Source organism: Salvia miltiorrhiza, chromosome 5 (genome assembly GCF_028751815.1).
Source record: "Salvia miltiorrhiza cultivar Shanhuang (shh) chromosome 5, IMPLAD_Smil_shh, whole genome shotgun sequence".
Lineage (NCBI taxonomy): Eukaryota > Viridiplantae > Streptophyta > Magnoliopsida > Lamiales > Lamiaceae > Salvia > Salvia miltiorrhiza.
This window is the reverse complement of record NC_080391.1, coordinates 43,150,610-43,169,924: the sequence shown is the minus strand read 5'-3', so window position 1 is coordinate 43,169,924 and position 19,315 is coordinate 43,150,610. Positions and strand designations below refer to the sequence as shown.

Below are 19,315 nucleotides of genomic sequence, written 5' to 3'. Positions count from 1 at the left end.
AATCTTCAGAAACAGAGGCCGCCAAATCAGAGGGCAGAGGAGGCACCACGCCATACTGAGAAAATCTTCGGGTGCTTTTGTTAGTGGGATCCCGCAGACGGTTCACAAAGCCCGCCAGGGAAGCAGAGAAAGTAGGCGTATACATTGGAGCGGAGGGCAATGAAGCAGACCCAACCCCAAAGGCGAAATAGGGAATGGCCCTCTCTAGCACTGGATACCACCATTCTGGTTTCCCCGGGGAATTCGCAGGGATCCCCATCAGCTTATTTATTTCCTCATCGTTAAGGTTCTCCATCAAAGCATGCAAATCCAGGGTAGCGAGCTGTTCCGAGGTCGCCCCCGCCATCTCTAACGCCTTGGAGGCAGACCGCTGTATCACATAAGCAAAGAGGGGCCCGAAGTCCTCCAGGTACTCTTGAGTCTGCTTGTAGGCCGCCAAGGTGCCCTCCAGCATCAATCCCAGAAAGTGTTGACCCTGCGGAGACAAGAAATACTCCAGGCGTTGATCTCGCGCCCCCAAGACATAGGCACGGTTCTGCGCTTCCACGAGCGTCTTCTTCCAACCACGCCGGGTCTCCTTGTAGGCTTCTTCATATCCCGCCTTGAACCTGGCCAGGTTTTCATGGCTTTCCTTGGTCGTCCTTGTCAGTTCAGAAACCAGGGAGGACTTCTCCACCTCTGCTTGGGACAACTGAGCCTTCAACTCAGCAATCTCCGCTTCAGCCTTACTCAAACGCGCCACCACCCCGGCCACGTCGTCATCACGCTTAGCGATATCCGCCTGTTCCTTCTCTCTATCTTTTTCGGACATGTCGTAGTCATGGATGCACTTAACAGCCCCCCACAGCCGAGCCTCCACCTGCAAGAAAACAAAACGGGTTCCGACAGAACAATAAAGAGGTTAGTAACTTCGTTTTTTCTATGATAAAAGTATAAGAAGCAGGGTACCTGAAGAGCCAACTGGCACAGCTGAGTAGCTAAAACCCCCCGGGTCAGCTTTTCCACTTTCTCCTGGTCATTTGAGTGGACACGAGCTATCAAGGCATCAATCAACCCCTGTCCCGACAAACTCGAAATCGGCCCAGGAACAACATCCTCTGGTTCATCAGCAGGGGGCACCACAGCTTTGCCCTTGCCCTTTCCTCCGGAAGAAAGGGGAACCTTAGAACCACCAGCAGACTTCTTCGCTGGTCCCTTGCCCTTTTCCACTGCAGACGAGAGGACCTTCGAACCACCAGCAGACTTCTTCGATGGTTCCTGAGACTTGCCGGCCTTCTTCAGGCTCTCTTGCTTCTCCTTTTCACCTACGGAAATCAGAGAACCTCTCTTCCTCTTCTTTGAAAGCTCGGTGAGGGTGACGCCCGGGACCGAATCAGGCGAGGGAATTTCATCGGTAATGTCCACAATCTGGACATCTTCTTCGCCGGCACCAGACGTATCACCAGTACTGGGGCGCCCACGCCTGTGAACAAGGCCACCCGCTTCAACCTCCTCGGCATCAAACGTGCGGGAGACTCCCATATTTCCCTCTGGGACCTCTATCACAGGGGGAATGATGACCAGCTCGGCCCCAGCTGGTTGCTCTGAGGGAGCGATTCGGGAAGCAGAATCCCCCGAGCCATGCTCCCCACTGGGAACAGGAGAAGCAGCGATAGGCAAATTGTCCCCGCATTTCTTTCTCCAAGACATGTCTGCAAATCAAAATTCCACATCTTTAAAATCAGGGTAACAAAAGTTAATGTATTTTCTAATTCATATTCTTTACCTATTGATTTCTTGGGATACAGGGGAAATAGGCCATTGTATGCCAGAGCCGAATTGTTCTCAGCAAGGTATTTACATTCTAAGGGCTGGGCTTTGTTCATAGCATTCAGACGGGTTATGACCCCCAAGTCAAAGTCAGAGGGAGCCTCTTGGGAGGCAGGCTTATAAGTAGTTCGCGGATTATGCCATTCCAGTTCACGAACGTTATAATCGCGCCAGGAGCCAACAAGGGTTCGCACATAGCAGTAGTGAAACAAAAAATTTTTATCAAAAGAATTCAAAGAGGAAAGAAAGGTAGTAGGATATTTTCGAAGACCAGCAAAGCTGTACAGGGGGCTGCCCTGCATACGGAGGGATTGGGTCTGACAAAACAGTTTGGCGGTGTCCCCAACACCGTGGGCGCGGCATAGAATATGGAAGGCATTTAGCCTCCGGATGGCAGAGGGGGCGACCTGATAAAAGGGGATACGAAAATGGTTGCAAACGTCAACCAGAAGGGTAGGAGGAGGGAGCCGTAGGCCAGCATCTATCTGGGCTTGCCAGATGGCGATTGTTTTGTGGTCGCGAAGTTTCTCGGAAGGTGTTGAGGCCTTAGAGAAGGCCGTGAATTGTAAACCTTCAAGGTGTCGACACTTGCTCTTTAATTTTTCCACCGCCGCGACGCCAAGGCGGGATTCAGGAATTTTCTTTGGGGGTTGGGGGGTCTTCTTACCCCTTTTCTTAGGCTGAGAAGAACTGGGGACGGTTTGAGAGTCATAAGAGGCAGAGGGGGAAGGGAAGTTATCAAGATCCTGGAGTTGGGGAGAGGAAGATGAAGAAGTTCGGGAAGAAAGAGAGGGCGAACGCGAGGGTTGAGGAGCGGAAGTGGAGGCCATAATCGGAAATGTCAATCCTAGGGTTTTCTAGCACGCTCAATCAGAGCACCAATAATTACACCACTACGCTACAACTAATCACAAGAATTGGGAGAGGAGGGTATGCGAATTACCTAGGTCAAATAAGGTTTGACTGTAAATACCGGAGCGGAAGGGTCGCTGAAGGTACGCCGAAACAGGAGGGAGAATCACCGGAATTTGCAGAAGAAGGAGTTTGAGAAAACCGGAGAAGAAGAATAGTGAAAAACGGGAGTTCGAATCGACTAAGTAAAAATGTACGCGGGCAACTACCAACATGCGGGATGAACGACACGTGGCATACGGAAATAAATCGACGGCTAAAAATCCCTACGGAGAGACGAAAAGACGCAAAGGTTAAAAGATAACCTCGGGGTACGGGAAAAGCACTGTAGCTCGGACAGGCATTTAATGCGGGTGACGTCATCCACGCGGGCGAGTCCTCTGACTAGTGGCACTAATCCAGAGTGAACTAGCCAGACCAGGGGGTGGGAGTAACAAAAACACTGGAGAATAATTTATAGGGTTTATCCTTGCTTTCTTATAGTATTAAGATTCTCGTGTTTTCAGGATTTGCAGGGATCAGGGAAAACATCATAGCACCAGCTTTAACAATACTTCAATGGTTGAACACGAAGAATACCCGGTTCAACCAGACCAGAGGGGGGAGTGGTTGATGAGGAGTAATATGTGCAGAGTAGAGAAAGGATACAAATCAGAGGAATCATCCTCACCAGAGGAATTATACTGGTCAGAAGAATCATTCTTACCAGAGGGATTTCATCCATCAGAGACAACTCATCCACCAGAGGAATGGCTCTTGCCAGAGAAGTCATCATCGTCAGAGAAGTCATCCACGCCAGAGAAGTCCTCCACGCCAGAGAAGTCATCTACGCCAGAGAAGTCCTCCACGCCAGAGAAGTCATCCACGCCAGAGAGATCACCTCCATCAGAGGGATCGCCAGAAACGCGGAAGACTTCCCACGTGAAGATGAAATTCCTGATATACCCTCCGACCACGCCAAATGCATGCGCTTACACCAATTTTACCATTTTACCCTTCCTTGTACTCTATAAATAGATCTCGCATTCGTGCATTGTAATTACGCTATCATTCGCTTTTGAATACAACAGTTATATTTTGCCCTCGTGCTCAATTCTCCGATCGTTATTTTGCTCTTTCCGATCATCCGTACTAGGTATAGCTTACATTTTTCATTTGGTAGTTTAGGTGTTGGTTTCGTGAAACACCATGCTGTAAATATTTCACTATCTCTCATATTTCCCCTTGTAAAATTAAATAAAAATCTAAAAATAACGGTACATATGTAACAATAAAAATTCACGAAGGATAAAAATTCACAATCATGTTAATTATGAACAATTTTTTTTTTTGAAGCGAATAACACAAGTACCCGCCAGTAATTCGTAGCCGCCGGTCACAAAAGTGAGCGGCTACTGCTGCCGGATACGAATTACTGGTGGGTACGTGGTTCATTCATTTCAAAAAAATTTTTTGCTTAAGAATTGACATAATCGCGAATTTTTTGACCTTCGTATTAATGTTTGTAACACACAAACGTCCCCTAATTTATTCAAAATTTTCAAATCTATTTAATCTTATAATGCATGAAAGTGACGTGAGTTGACATTTATTGTGTCTTTCTCACATTTTAACTACCCATCTTACACAACTCTTACACAATTTCCATCATCATCAACTTTTACACAAAAAACCAAGCAAGCCATCACCATCAAGTACACTTTTCGGTTTTTTTACAATTGGGTGGATATTTTTCATAGACGTTTTATGCATGTGGGTAGATTCTCCTATTAACACTAATTGTATATACATACACTAACTTTGTCAAAAATTCATTTTCAACACGTAGTTAAAAGAATTCAATAAAATACATGAACTTTATTAGTTATCAATATTGACTCCAATGAACCACATAGGCGCCATGTAAATGCCACGTAGACGTCATGTCATTTTTGATGAGCCACATACGTAGATGTCATGCTATTTTTAACTTGGAGGAAATGAAATTGGAGTCAAAATTGAACAATTAATAAAATTTGTGTATTTTATTGAACTATTCTAAATATGCGTTAAAAATGAATTCGGACTAAAGTTAATATATTTATATGCAATTATCTCTTTTATTTTTAATAATACAACATTTCAAATTTGATACGTTTAACCTTAGTCGTTAACCACTTTTTATATATTTTTATTTTTATGTGCCAATAGAACGTAAACTTGACGTGTTCAATTCCCTAACATTGGCTAAGTAATACGAAAGTTCTTTTTTAGCTCATTTAATACGAAAGTTAGGTTAAGAAAATGACCATCTACCAAAAAACTTATCAGAAATCCTTTTTTTTTTTTTTTTTTGAGAAAAGAAAGCCACTTAATTAATAATAATTGAAGTGCGATTTATATATATCATGTCCGGCTTAATGGGTGATGTTATGCTAGTGACTGTCAATATTGAATGAGGCAGTGTACGAGTTGGTGCGGAAAAAGATTGTTGAATTGCATCATCATCACATCCCATCCCATCACACATTTCAAAATAAAATACTCATGAAAATGCCGTCCTTATATTTAATTTGCAAGCATAAAATCATAGGCTTGTGCCATACATAAGAGCGAGATTAATTTTTTATTTATGAGTAAAATTCATAAGTTGAGGAATCCACAATAATATTTCGCAGGCCGCCGACTGTTGATGCCACCATGATGAACACTCCAAAAAATATACATGCCTGAAATTAATCCATATATGAGGTAATTAATTAGTTAAAGTATCTAGCTTGTATGTAGCATAATTAAATTAAAGCATGTGTTTTACCCAATTGATAATCCAGGAGAGGCTGAATCTCGGCGGTTTCATAATTCTCAGCCATATCACGCTAGGTAGCTGCACATAATTAATCAGATGATAAATGACGTGCGAGGTGTGTATTGATGAAACCAAACACGAGATTGAAACTAGTGGAAAAAGAACCCACAAAGTAAGAAGTTGGAGCAAACCCAAATCCACCAAAGAAACCAAGCAGATCGCCAAAGAAAGGGAATGTCACACCAATAAATAGCGTGAAAGCTGCAACCACATTTAAATATATATAAACATCAAACAAAACACAATTTTCAGACTTAAAATTATAAATCTACCATCTAATATATGAGAGCTTGGATTCTGATCTTAACTTCACAAAAAGAAAAAGAATTAATAGTCATGCATGTTTGAAGCTGCAAAAGACACTCACCAACATAAGCAGAACGAACTATAAGCCTGAGCAGAATCCCACGCGAGATGCCCAATCTCTTCATCGTACTTCTCTCAATTATGTCGAAAACTGGCATTGCATAAACCTACAAGTATTAAACCATATCTATATTTAGCTCCAATATATATAATAAAAAAAAACTCGTGCCTAAGACTGTAGTGTAAAGTATATGGGCTCATATTGTAAATTGTAATGAACAATTTATTATTGAAAGAGGAAGTAGGCCAACTGAAGTGGGACGGAGAGAGTATGAAATACTTACCTGATAGCTTCCAATGACATGAATGACGACCATCAAGTTAGCAGCAGCAATGAGCCAGGAAGGCCTACTGAGCGCAACAAGAACATTGTCGGGAACATCCTGTCCAAAGGCCCAGTAGCCGATGAGTGCTACGGGGAAGTAGCATATCCCATTGATGAAATACGCCAACACGGCGCCCTTCCACATCGGCACCCTCGACGGCATCTCCGGCGTGGACGGAATGGTGGCCTGAATCTCCAGCGCCACGGCGTGCCCTGCATACGCAAACGTGATCTGCCCCAGCGCGTTGAACACGCGGAACATAGCGTCCACCCCGCTCGTCTTCTTGTAGCCGTAGCTCACGTCGGGGGCCCGCCCCTTGGCGAGGCTGCCCGCCCACGCGATGCTGGAGTAGCAAAGCGACATGATGGCGGCGGCCAGTGAGACGGCGGAGACAGAGTGGAAGTCCGGGAGCTGCGAGAGGAAGAAATGGAGGCCGCCGAAGATGCAAATCCAGTAAGACTGCCTAATCGGAGTGCAGTGGGCGCAGGCGATCTGCATGAAGTTCTTGAGGCATTTGCCGCCGGTGACCATGTAGACAATGTCGCAGCCAACCTGGACGATGAGCTGCTGGGGGAGCACTATCCAGGGGCCCAGCCTCGGCCCGAAGGCGTGGCGGCCGAGGTCGTAGTAGCGGTCGAAGCGCACGCCGGGGACGCACTCGTGGAGCTGCGTCATCTGCCACATGGTGTGGAGGGTCACGCACCATGACAGGGCCATCACAAATGTTCCACCTCCCCTGCATGCTCCATCGCCATATTCATATATATGCCAAACCAATTCAAATCACAAATATAAAGTGGAATCTATTGAGTGTACCATCCTAAGTAGGCCATGGCGTACGGCAGGCTCAGAACGCCGGCGCCGACCATGGCCGTCACGGTGTGGAAAGTGGAATACCACCATTTTGCGTTACGCCGGCTGCCCTCTTCTACCCATTTCTCATCTGATGGAATTTCCTGCAGTAATCAACCAATTCTTGATTAATATATATACATAATTTTTAAGACAAATTTAAGGAAGATCATTGCAAAAGAAAAGGAGAAGAAGAAACTTGATCACTTTAGATTGTGGGGGAGAAGATGAAACCATTTTTGCAATGGAAGTGTGAAGTGCGTATCATCATGTATTTGTAGCGGCTCATCACTTATACTAGTATGGCCAAAAGTTGACACATGACACCTTATTGGCCTACTTTTTATTTTCTCCTAATAATTTGAGTTGCATCAACTAAAAGATGAAATTTTTTCTTTGTGGGTATAATAATAAAAAGCACACAAAAAGGTAGTAGATACAACGCATAACATTTTGGTTTAGTACTTTAATTACCAAGAGGACCTAGCAGTAGGAGGTCCAGAGGTCCTGGTTTAGTACTTTAATGCTCAAGACCTGAATTCAAGTCTTCTATCGTGTAATTTTTAGATTTTTTATTTAATTATATAATTTATCAAAAAAAAGTATAGGCATTTTCAGACTATATTGGGCCTTTAAACCGTATAATATATTGAGGTCTCGGGGCGTGTCTGATTTCGGGTTTTACAGCATATTAGTTACGTTAATACATAATAGTAAAGAGTTTGGTATTCTATAACACTTATAACACTTATGCGGACGGCCCTGAGATATGTGAAGGCCCTAAGCTAAAAATTCGGATTACGCAGGATAATTAATACGGTCCTGCAATTATGTCCATTTTTAAGCTTATCTAACCTAGAAATATGGATACCAAACGAAAATCATGATTAATTAACCATAATAGCAAACAACTAACTAATATTAGTAACGCATATTTATCCACGCTAATAATCTAGTTTACTAACTATACTGACTAATCCCTTTATCCAATACCAAACACGCCCGAACTACCTAGATAGTTGCCATCATGATATGGGAAACTTTGAGTTAGTATATAGATTACTTGATTATGCTAATAAAAAATAATTGAACGTAATGATTAGTTTAGCACTAAGAGTGGTTCAAAATTGACTAAAGATACATTCATTATAACTAGCAGAGAACCTCACATTTATAAATAATTAGAATTTAATAATTTTCATAATATATAATAATTAATATTAAAAAAATTAAATAATTATTATTTTTATGGTTAATATAAAATCAAAAATAGAGTTTTAATTAATGTAGCGATGAAAGATAAAATCATATAGATTTTTAATATATATTTAACGAATTAATATATTATTGGAGTAGTATTTTTAGGATCTAATTTCTTTTCTATTGGTAGAAAAAAGAAAAGCGAAACCATATATATATATATATATATATATATATATATATATATATATATATACTAATTAAAAGAAATCTGTGACAAATTCGATCAAATTTTTAACTTTTAATTACTGTTGTTTTGGTTTTAGAAAAAATGATTTAACTTTTTAGCGTTTAATAGTAAAGTTATTAACAAATATTTTTTTACGTGTGACAAATATGAATATCCGAGTGCACTGGGATGATATGATTGTGTCACGTTACTTTTGGTTATAAATGCGACGACGAGTACTAGCTAGTTGATGTTGGTAAATGCTAAAATAAAATGCCAAAGATGTTGTAGTATTATTATGACCAATATCTTGTGCATAAACCAAAATACTTGAATAAAATTACAAACAATCCCAAACCTCTTGTGAACTGAAATTATTAGATAAAAACACGCACAAGCATCTTTATCTTTATATATATAAAAAGCAAAGTAAATGTAAATAAATTCAATTGCAAGGATGTAATTAGAATTGAAGTGAAAAAATTATAATCCCCACTAAACCACCTAAAACCGCCGCCATTAACTCCTCAAAATAAAATAAGGTAATTCAATATTTCATAAAACAAAAGTAATTCAATATTAGCAATATTAAATGTTTATTTCTTTCAGAAAGATATACTCCTATATATTAAATAGATGAAAATTTTTATTACGCCCCAATTGTAATCTCTCTATAGATATTGAACTAATTAAATATTAAATAATCTTTTTATGAATTAATTGAATATTAAATATTTAATTATATATATGAACATGTTATCAACTATCAAGCATAGTAACGTCATTTACTTACAAAGTTTGAAGTACATCTACTTATTTATCCATAAATTTATAAAATCATTTTTATCCAATAAATAGTACCAAAATAAAAATAAATTATGAATTATCTTTGATAATGGTTATTAGCGGCTATATATTCTACTATATAAATATTAAATATTCTACTATTTATTCACGCCATGTTCAACGGATTTGATGAACGTTCATCAAATCCGTTGAACATGGCGTGAATAAATGGTGATCGTTTAATTAGATAAGATCAACGGCTGAGATTTGGTCTCTGTTCTTTGAATATTGAGTGGTCTCCATTGAACTATTCCCTATACATATATATATTACTTGATTTTACTATTAATTATAATTTTGAATTTGAAAGTAGTTATAAATCCGGTTTATATAATTAGCAACTTCTTATATAAGTGATACTATATCTATATATAAACAAATGTTATATTTTTGCATAAATTACATTAATTATATTAAAATATTAGATCAGTTTGAAAATAATAAATTTTATATTAAATTTTACTTTTTTTAGGTTATATTAATAATTACTCCATCCGCCCACAAAAACAGTCTATTTTTGCCATTTAAGAACGTTCACAAAAATTAGTCTCATTATTCTTCAAAACTTTACATCACATGATGTATCTTTTTTTTCACTCACAATATAATTAATTATTATTATTTACATTACTTTTTAAATATGATCCTTTCTCTACTCACAATACACTAATAATTTTTATTAAAATTTGTATCGTCTATTTCTGGGACTATTTTTTATGGACAAAAAAAATATAAAATATATTTATAATGTATACGAAATCACAATCACCGCGCATAGCGCGGGAGGTACACTAGTAATTAAAGAAACCAAATAGCAATGCAACACTATTGTCTTCTCACTTGATTCCTCACTACTCTTCTTGCACGTCTCCTTCTTCTGATTCTGGCATCGCATATATTCTTTTTTTAGGGGCATTTACTTTGAATGATTAGTTGATAGATAAAAATAATAATGTTAATCCCTTATTTACTTTGATGAATTTGAACTTTGAGATATTCCAAAGCCATGCATTGATTACTTGTGTTATTTAAATTAGTTTTGCTTGATTCTTATCCCATCAAAATGATGAGATTCTTGAATCTTGAGGATAAATATACACAATCATCCATTTTATCGGTCATGCAAAGTAGACGCCCTTTTAGTTGAAAAATTAAACTAAACCATAAATATATATATATATATTTAGTGTAGCGATGATATATTATTATAGTATTAATTCACTACAAGAATTTAGTGAATAGACAACAAATATGACCAAATATGTTGTCTATTATTATATAGACAATAAATATGACCAAATCTGTTGTCTATTACCTTAAAAAAATAAGGTTAAAGACAACATAGTTTGAAACTTAGTTGTCTATGAATGCTCTTAAACAACAAATGTTATGTTCTATTGTTTATTAATATAATAGACAATGAATAATTTTAAACTATTGTCTTTTCAATATATAATAGACAATACTTTTATATAGAACTGTTGTCTAATTACACAACAAAAATTGTAACAATTAAATATTCTAACCAAAAAAATCTATATAATATATAAAAGAGCAGTATAACGGCTACTTTTTCCCACCAAAATTTCTCTCTCCTCACTTTTCTTTTTTTATTTTATTCTCTTTTAAAAATCATAAACTTTGATTCAGAAAAAAAATATTCAATATGGATGTTAAATTAAAAATGATGACAAGATCTTTAATTTGATGTAAAAATTATATAAAATAAATTTAAAATAAATAAGTTATTATCAATTAAAGTCACAAAATTATTTTTTTCTCTCTTCTCTCTCATCTATCCTCTTCTCTCTCCTATCTTCTTTCTTTAAATGCTACGGTTCTTCATTTTTTTTCTTCTATTTCATTCCTTTTTCTATTTTTATTTTATTTTTTTGTTAGAAATTATTTTTAATATTTTTTATTTATATTTTTTTCTATTATAAAAGATTAAGGCAACTAAAAAGATTAAACTTATATTTGTTCATTTTTATCAATTATAAATAATTAATTGAAAATTCAAAAATTGAAAATTCAAATGTTTTCAGGTTAATGTGTTTATTGAGATTATGTTGTTCATAACTTCCATTTTTTATTGAAATTTATGTTTGTATTTATTTATATTTAAATTATATTTAATATATGTATTTATTTATTTAAAATATCGTTCAATTTCAACATTGGTCGTGCATCGCACGAGCGGACATTCTAGTAAAACATAAACTATCACTGCATCAAAACCCTAGGTACGTGACTTAGTAAAGAGATATTTACATCCCCACGCTACTGCCGTCCGCCACCCCCCTCTGCCGTGGCCTCGTTCACCAGCCCGACGCCGGTGCTGTCTTTTTTGTTTAGTGATAATTCTCGCCTTCTCCACGAGTGCTCGGCGAGAGTGACGCCGCCAGTTCCTCCGCCACCGTCGCAGCCCTTCCCAAACCGGCGCCCTCTCCCCAGATGTAATTCTCTTTCTCTTTCGAAACCATTCAATCTTATTTTGAGTAGGCACTTGCTTTCTGGATTTATTTGACTAAAATTTATAATATTTTCAAGGTTTTTGATTTATGGCTTTGATTTTAATAGATATTTTGAAGCATTAGTAGCAGCAAACTGAAATTATTAATTTTGGATTGCTCGATCACGTATTAATCAAAAGCTTGTTTCTCTTTAGTTTGAGGTATTCTTTTTCCCTCTGGAATTATAGAAATATGGTTCTTGGTTTTTCTTAATGTGGATGTTATGTATTTTATTTTATTTTTTGATAATGTGTGATTCTTACTCAATTCCATGAGCATGCATCGCATCATTGGAAAGTGGAGAGGTAGAAAATTTTAATTGATTACCTGTTAGAAAGTGGAGAGGTATATGAAACATCCGCTAATAAATTTTACTACTTGATAAACCCAATTACTGCATGAAAAAACTTAGGTTGATTTTTCATCTGTTATTTTTATGATCTTAAATAGTGGCTTGTTGTTTTGATTATTTTATGTTGATTATTATTAGCTAGTATGTATACGTATGGCATATGATTTTAGATCAACTAATCCAATTCATGGTTTTAATTTGTTTGGGTCCCTGTATCAATTTATGGAATCCCAAGAAATAATGTGGTTGCATATTATGCTTTTAAAGCCAGACAAAACCTATGCAGCAGCCAAAATTTTTAGGTATACTAATTCTTAGGGATTGACAAATTTTCCAGCAAACCCCTATTTATTCTGATCACACTGATTGATCTTAGTTCTTCTACAACTGTTAAGCTATACAACTTGAAGGCAAAATATGGTTGGAGTGATACTTCTTTTACTGAGCTACTTGATTTGATAAGAAAAATGCTTCCTGAAGATAATGTGCTACCTTCATCTTTGTATGATGCAAAAAAGAGCTTATCTACACTGGGGATGAAATATGAAAAGATTCATGCATGTCCAGATGATTGTATTTTATATCGAAATGAGCATGTCGATTTGGTACATTGCCCTACATGTGGAAAGTCAAGGTTTAAGGTTGGGAAGAATGGCGTGATTAATGAGGGTATTCTAGCGAAAGTTTTATGGTATTTTCCACCGATACCATGATTTGAACGAATGTTTAGGAATAAAGATATGTCTTGCAATTTAACTTGGCATGCTCATAAAAGAGTATGTGATGGCCATCTACGTCATCCTGCAGATTCACCGGCTTGGAAACAAGTAGATCAACTGTGGCCGAGTTTTGCGAATGAACCAAGGAATCTTAGATTAGCACTTTCGGCGGATGGTATTAATCCTCATAAGCTAATGTCATCTAAGTATAGTTGCGGGCATGTTATTCTTGTAACATACAATCTTCCTCCATGGTTGTGCATGAAAAGAAAACATATGATGCTCACTTTATTAATTTCTGGTCCACAACAACCTGGGAATGACATAATGTTTATTTGGCACCTTTGATCGATGATTTGAAAAAATTGTGGGAAGTAGGTGTGGAGATATATGATGCGTATCGTAAAGAAAAATTCATGTTGAGAGTTGTCCTCCTTTGGACTATCAATGATTTCCCTGCATATGGTAATTTATCGGGAAACAAGGTAAAAGGTTATTTGGCATGTCCTATCAATGATTTACTCTTTAGGAATGAAGTTTTGTGTATATATTTCTCATATCTAATTCTTCATTTAGTTGAAAAATTAGATAGTCAATTGATCAATATATTACCAAATTGGCAAATCATATATAGTTGTATAGAAAATTTTAGAATACAATTTAATTTGATTTGATTAAATAAGAACAGGCTCGATTTTGGATCAGGCTGAGCCATAACATTATTTGGGCCATGGAGGAGTTCAAAATTTTTGTAGGCCACTAAGTTATGGCGCTTTGCAAAATTAGGCCATATTACAAATTTGGGCCATTTATTATTAATTTCGGCATAAGTGAGCCTCGTTTGGGCCCAATCCGACTATTTTTCACATGAGACGTGCGTGACTTCACAACTGGAGCCCGAACACTGATGTGAAATTTTATTTCATTCTTTTATTTGACATATATATACATGTGTAAAAATAAATCATAAAATAATCATAATTAAAAAACACAAAAAAAAATCAATTAAAAAATATTTTAAAAATACACAAATAATTGTCTTTGCTCGACGACACATCGGAGGGTCGAAATTAAATTGTAGGAATATTTATGTTCCTCAACATATTCTAATGCACCGTGTATTGATTTTATGTTACAAAATTATCATCATATTAATTATGTTACAAAATTATCATCAAATTAATTTGAAATTGATTTTAAATTGAACTTTTAATTTTTTGACAATAAATTATGTTATCTAGTATTTTTTAGTATACATAAAAGCCTATAATTAATGAGATATATTAAAAAAATTGAGCCCTCAATATTTTGGGGCTCTGGGCCGTCGCCCATGCCCACCCGCCCTTAAGGTCGGCCCTGGTTCCCATCCAGACCCAGATGGTGGTTCCCCGTATCAACAAGCACACCGTGGTTGACAGGAACTTCACCGTGAACTTCGTTGATAGGCGGCGGCAGTTCCGCTAGCGCTCGTAGCACCTCTTTACCTCTCCCTCCCATAGTGTCATCGTCTCCATTGAGATGCCATCGACGGTTTGAACTTCATATTTGTTGATGCAATAGCAGAAATCTTTTGTCTCTCTGAAAGTTGCGATGATTTGGGGGCGGGGTGGGGAAGGGTTGGTGATGAATTTCCTCTGAAATTGTTTTAAAACACTTTGAGAGAGAGTGAGAGCGGGAAGCCGCAGCCGGAACTGAAATCTGGTAAACACACGTGCATGTGCCCTAGTCTTCAACATCCTATATTCTATAATCGACACTAGAGATGTCAAATGGTACGGGTCGGGCCAGCCCGGCCCGAACCCACTGGGCTTTCGATTTTTTCGGGCCGAGTCGGGCCGGCCCGAAATTAGATCGGGCTACAAAATTCTAGGCCCAGCCCAGCCCCTCTCGGGCCATCGGGCGGTCGGGCTAAACCGGCCCATAATTTTTTTAATATTATTTCTTTTACAAAAATAATAAAAAATAATTTAAATTAAAAAATTAACTCAAATTTAAATTAATAAACTTGGACTCTTATATCTTAATTTCGGCACAAACATCTCAAATTTGAGCTAGAATACACCATATGTTGCATTGCTGCTCTACACAAATGGAGCAATTAAAAATTCATAACAAATGATGTATTTAATTAGTGCATTATTAATCGACAAGATAGTTCTCATAAAAAAATAAAAATCATAAATCATATCATTGTTAAATATAAATAAACATGAATTAAATTTTGTTTTTGTAATCTAGCTTGAGTTAATTTAGTCTTTTAAAGTTTCCTTAATGTATATAAATATAATTAATATATATACATACATCTTCTGAATCCGTTAGCTTAGGGAGATTTCTAAGATTCTTAATTTGTTAAAAAAGACTTGAAGGACAACTAATAATTTAATAGTTATGTAATCTAGAATCTAGTATATATAGGAATATTTTTATTGAAGGACAAGTAATAATTTAGAAATTACGTAATCTTAAATATTTCCATATATTTAAGATTCATGAAATAAAGTAATCACAATACCTACCTTAATTAATTAGAGTGGGTAATTTGAACTTAGGAAAGATGCTGGAGTTTAAAATTATTTAAGGCCATTATCTTATGGCGATTTGTAAAAGTAGGCCAATATTTTTCAGACTTGCAAAAATAGGCCAATTATTTTAAATTTCGACATTTGTGACATTTTAATCCAATCAGGCTATTATGGGTCACATTTTGACCAAACAATGTGGCCTATAAATGCCAAATTGGATCTAAATGTGGCCCAAGAGTGATAGGAATGCTAATTTTTATTCATCATCTCTTCAATATCTTTAGTCTCTGGTACGTTTGCTTTATTGTCATTTTTTTTAAATGTCATTTCTTTTCAATTTCGTTCTTGAAGAGTGATCAGTTGCATGCGATTAATAGAGGCATTTTCGTTCTTTAAAATGTCATTTCTTTTTCTTTTCAATTTCGTTTTTGGCTTCTTGCATGTGATTAATTGCTTGTATAGTGATATGTTCTTTCTTGATTTCTTGAAATAGTCAAATTTGGTCGTAGTTTTGTCATCATCGTCGTCACTATCCATGGATGTTGAGTATGTACTTTGCGTCAGTATATGTCCTCAATCTGGTCGTGAGTATATCCACGGTGGGTGGTTACACCCTTTGGACCACAAAATCCCATTTATACTTGACGATGCATTTGATCCAGTATGGTCTGTAGCTTATTTTCTTGTTAATCTTGATCAAACTTTTGTTTTGATTAGGTTTATTAATCTTTAACCTTATTTAATAGTTTTTGTCGTTGACTTTTATTTTGATCAGCTTGAACATTTGTCCACTGCGCTCCTCCGGTTGCTGTACCGGCATTGGTCGAATTTAAAATACCATGGGCCAGATTATCATCGTGCATGCAGATAATTTTGGATACACGAGTGGAATACCCCCGATCAGTATTTCGTTGTATGTCTTGAGGACTATTTCCAAACGGTAGTGGACGTATTTCTAATGCTACCGAGAGGTGTATATATATATATATATATATACACACACACATATATCATTTATATTTTAATTTCATATAATTTAATTGCAAATTTGGGTTTACGGCAAGGAGTCCGGTTGAGGGCCTGGGAAGTTCGGGACGACTTACAAAATGCGTTAGAAACTTATGGAATACTAACTAATTTTAGAATACAATTTAATTTGATTTGATTAAACAAGATCAGGCTCGATTTTGGATCAGGCTGAGCCATAATATTATTTGGGCCACGGAGGAGTTCAAAATTTTTGTAGGCCACTAGGTTATGGTGCTTTGCAAAATTAGGCCATATTACAAATTTGGGCCATTTATTATTAATTTCGGCGTAAGTGAGCCTCGTTTGGGCCCGATCCGACTATTTTTCACATGAGACGTGCGTGACTTCACAGCTGGAGCCCGAAAACTAATGTGAAATTTTATTTCATTCTTTTATTTGGCATATATATACACGTGTAAAAATAAATCATAAAATAATCATAATTAAAAAACACAAATAAAAAATCAATTAAATTTTTTTAAAAAATACACAAATAATTGTCTTTGCTCGACGACACATCGAAGGGTGGAAATTAAATTGTAGGAATATTTATGTTCCTCAACATATTCTAATGCACCGTGTATTGATTTTATGTTACAAAATTATCATCATATTAATTATGTTACTATCATCAAATTAATTTGAAATTGATTTTAAATTAAACTTTGAATTTTTTGACAATAAATTATGTTATCTAATATTTTTTAGTATACATAAAAGCCTATAATTAATGAGATATATTAAAAAATTGAGCCCTCAATATTTTGGGGCTCTGGGCCGTCGCCCATGCCCGCCCGCCCTTAAGGCCGGCCCTGGTTCCCATCCAGACCCAGATGGTGGTTCCCCGTATCAACAAGCACACCGTGGTTGACAGGAACTTCACCGTGAACTTCGTTGATAGGTGGCGGCAGATCCGCTAGCGCTCGTAGCACCTCTGTACCTTTCACTCCCATAGTGTCATCATTTCCATTGAGACGCCATCGACGGTTTGAACTTCATATTTGTTGATGCAATAGCAGAAATCTTTTGTTTCTCTTAAAGCTGCGATGATTTGGGGGCGGGGTGGGGAAGGGTTGGTGATGAATTTCCTCTGAAATTGTTTTAAAACACTTTGAGAGAGAGTGAGAGCGGGAAGCCGCAGCCGAAACTGAAATCTGGTAAACACACGTGCATGTGCCCTAGTCTTTGAATAGTTTTTATTGTTGACTTTTATTTTGATCAGCTTGAACATTTGTCCACTGCGCTCCTCCGGTTGCTGTACTGGCATTGGCCGAATTTAAAATACCATGGGCCAGATTATCATCATGCATGCAGATAAGTTTGGATACACGAGTGGAATACCCACGATCAGTATTTCGTTGTATGTCTTGAGTAGGGCTGTCTAATTGGTTATCGGGTTTTGGGTATCCAATTAAGTGAACCGAAATTCCCGAGTTTGGGTATCCAATAACCGAAATTTTTGGGTAATGGTTCGGTTTCGATTATTGATTTTATGAAATTTTCGGTTATCAGTGAAGTAGCCCGCTCTTTTATTTATGATTAAGATTAGTAAATGCGATATTTAATTATTGCATCCTCTAGTAATGTTAATCCAGCTGAGATTCTAAATTAGATATTTCCACGTGAGATGGTCGTGGATTTATTCCGACTTGTTAATCTAATTAAATCTACAGATTTAATTTAGATATTAGACGACATGTGAAGCGAATTAAATCTACGGATTTAATCTAGAATTAGCAGGCAAGAAAATAGATATTGAAATGCGGGATTTATTAGAGTAACTAGTATTCGACTACAAACACGCGATATTAGCAAAACTCGGAGCTAGTATTACAGATATAGATTTACCAAGGCAGAATGATTTTCTATGTATAATCACATCACACCTTTTATCACTTACAATCACCATCATTCCTACCCCTAGTTCCTACCTTCCTATTAGACCATCTGCCAACAAAAGAAATAGGCAAGAAAAGAAGGAAATGCATAGAACAGTTCAGCTGCAACAGCAGCTCCCATCCTTTCCTTACAGCTGGAGCAGATTCAGCCATGCCAAGGTACACCTAGGGGGTCTTTCAGCCACCCTATGACAGCCTTATCTCTCCAGCCAACCACCACCTCCAAGGCTTTAACGTTCAGCCAACAAAACTAATCATTCATTTCCTTAGACACCAGATTTCAGAGGGAGTAAGTTGATTCCTGTTGCCAAGCTTCGACTTACGTTTTCTCCATTTCATTCTTGTTTCTCCTGCATTTGTAAAGAAAAACATTTGCAATTTCAGCTATCTTTCTCATTGAATACAATAGCAACAGGCAGCCAAACACCAAACTTCACGAGGTAAATACTAAGCTCAGCTCCAGTTCATGCATCATATCATCAAACATATGTTTAAAAAGAAATACATAGTATACAGGTGTGTATATATATGCATAGAGGGATTAAGCAATCACGAAATCAGTTTATACCTATGTTTCCTTCACAAGGCACTAAGAAACTTTTGGTACAGAAACAGGCCACTATAGCTAGTAGAACCCTTGCATAATCGACATAGAACAAAAGTTTCAGGAAATGGGTGTATATTACACTTTGATAGCTATAGTTCATCAAGAGATTCACGAACGAGGATTTATTATAGCATAGAAATCGAACTTAGCATTTGGGGAAAAAGGGGGAGTCTTTGGGTCGAACCTGTCCCATTAAACAAGGAGAAGGGAGGCTGCCTCGATTCCACCGGACCAGAGAGTACCAACGGCGGTTGAGAGACAAAAGCGACCCCACCGAAGGTCAAACC

General features: G+C 37.1%; 1 protein-coding gene across 1 annotated transcript; it reads right to left on the bottom strand.

Annotated features, from left to right (window-relative positions):
* Positions 1–5,247: 5,247 nt before the first annotated feature.
* LOC131024652 (lysine histidine transporter-like 6) lies at positions 5,248–7,489 on the bottom strand. Its single transcript, XM_057954159.1, has 7 exons — positions 7,318–7,489; positions 7,075–7,214; positions 6,217–6,994; positions 5,934–6,039; positions 5,676–5,767; positions 5,516–5,584; positions 5,248–5,429 (listed from the first exon to the last, which is right to left on the bottom strand). The coding sequence occupies exons 1-7, from the start codon at positions 7,345–7,347 to the stop codon at positions 5,331–5,333; spliced, it is 1,314 nt and encodes a 437-aa protein (XP_057810142.1). The 5' UTR covers positions 7,348–7,489; the 3' UTR covers positions 5,248–5,330.
* Positions 7,490–19,315: the final 11,826 nt, after the last annotated feature.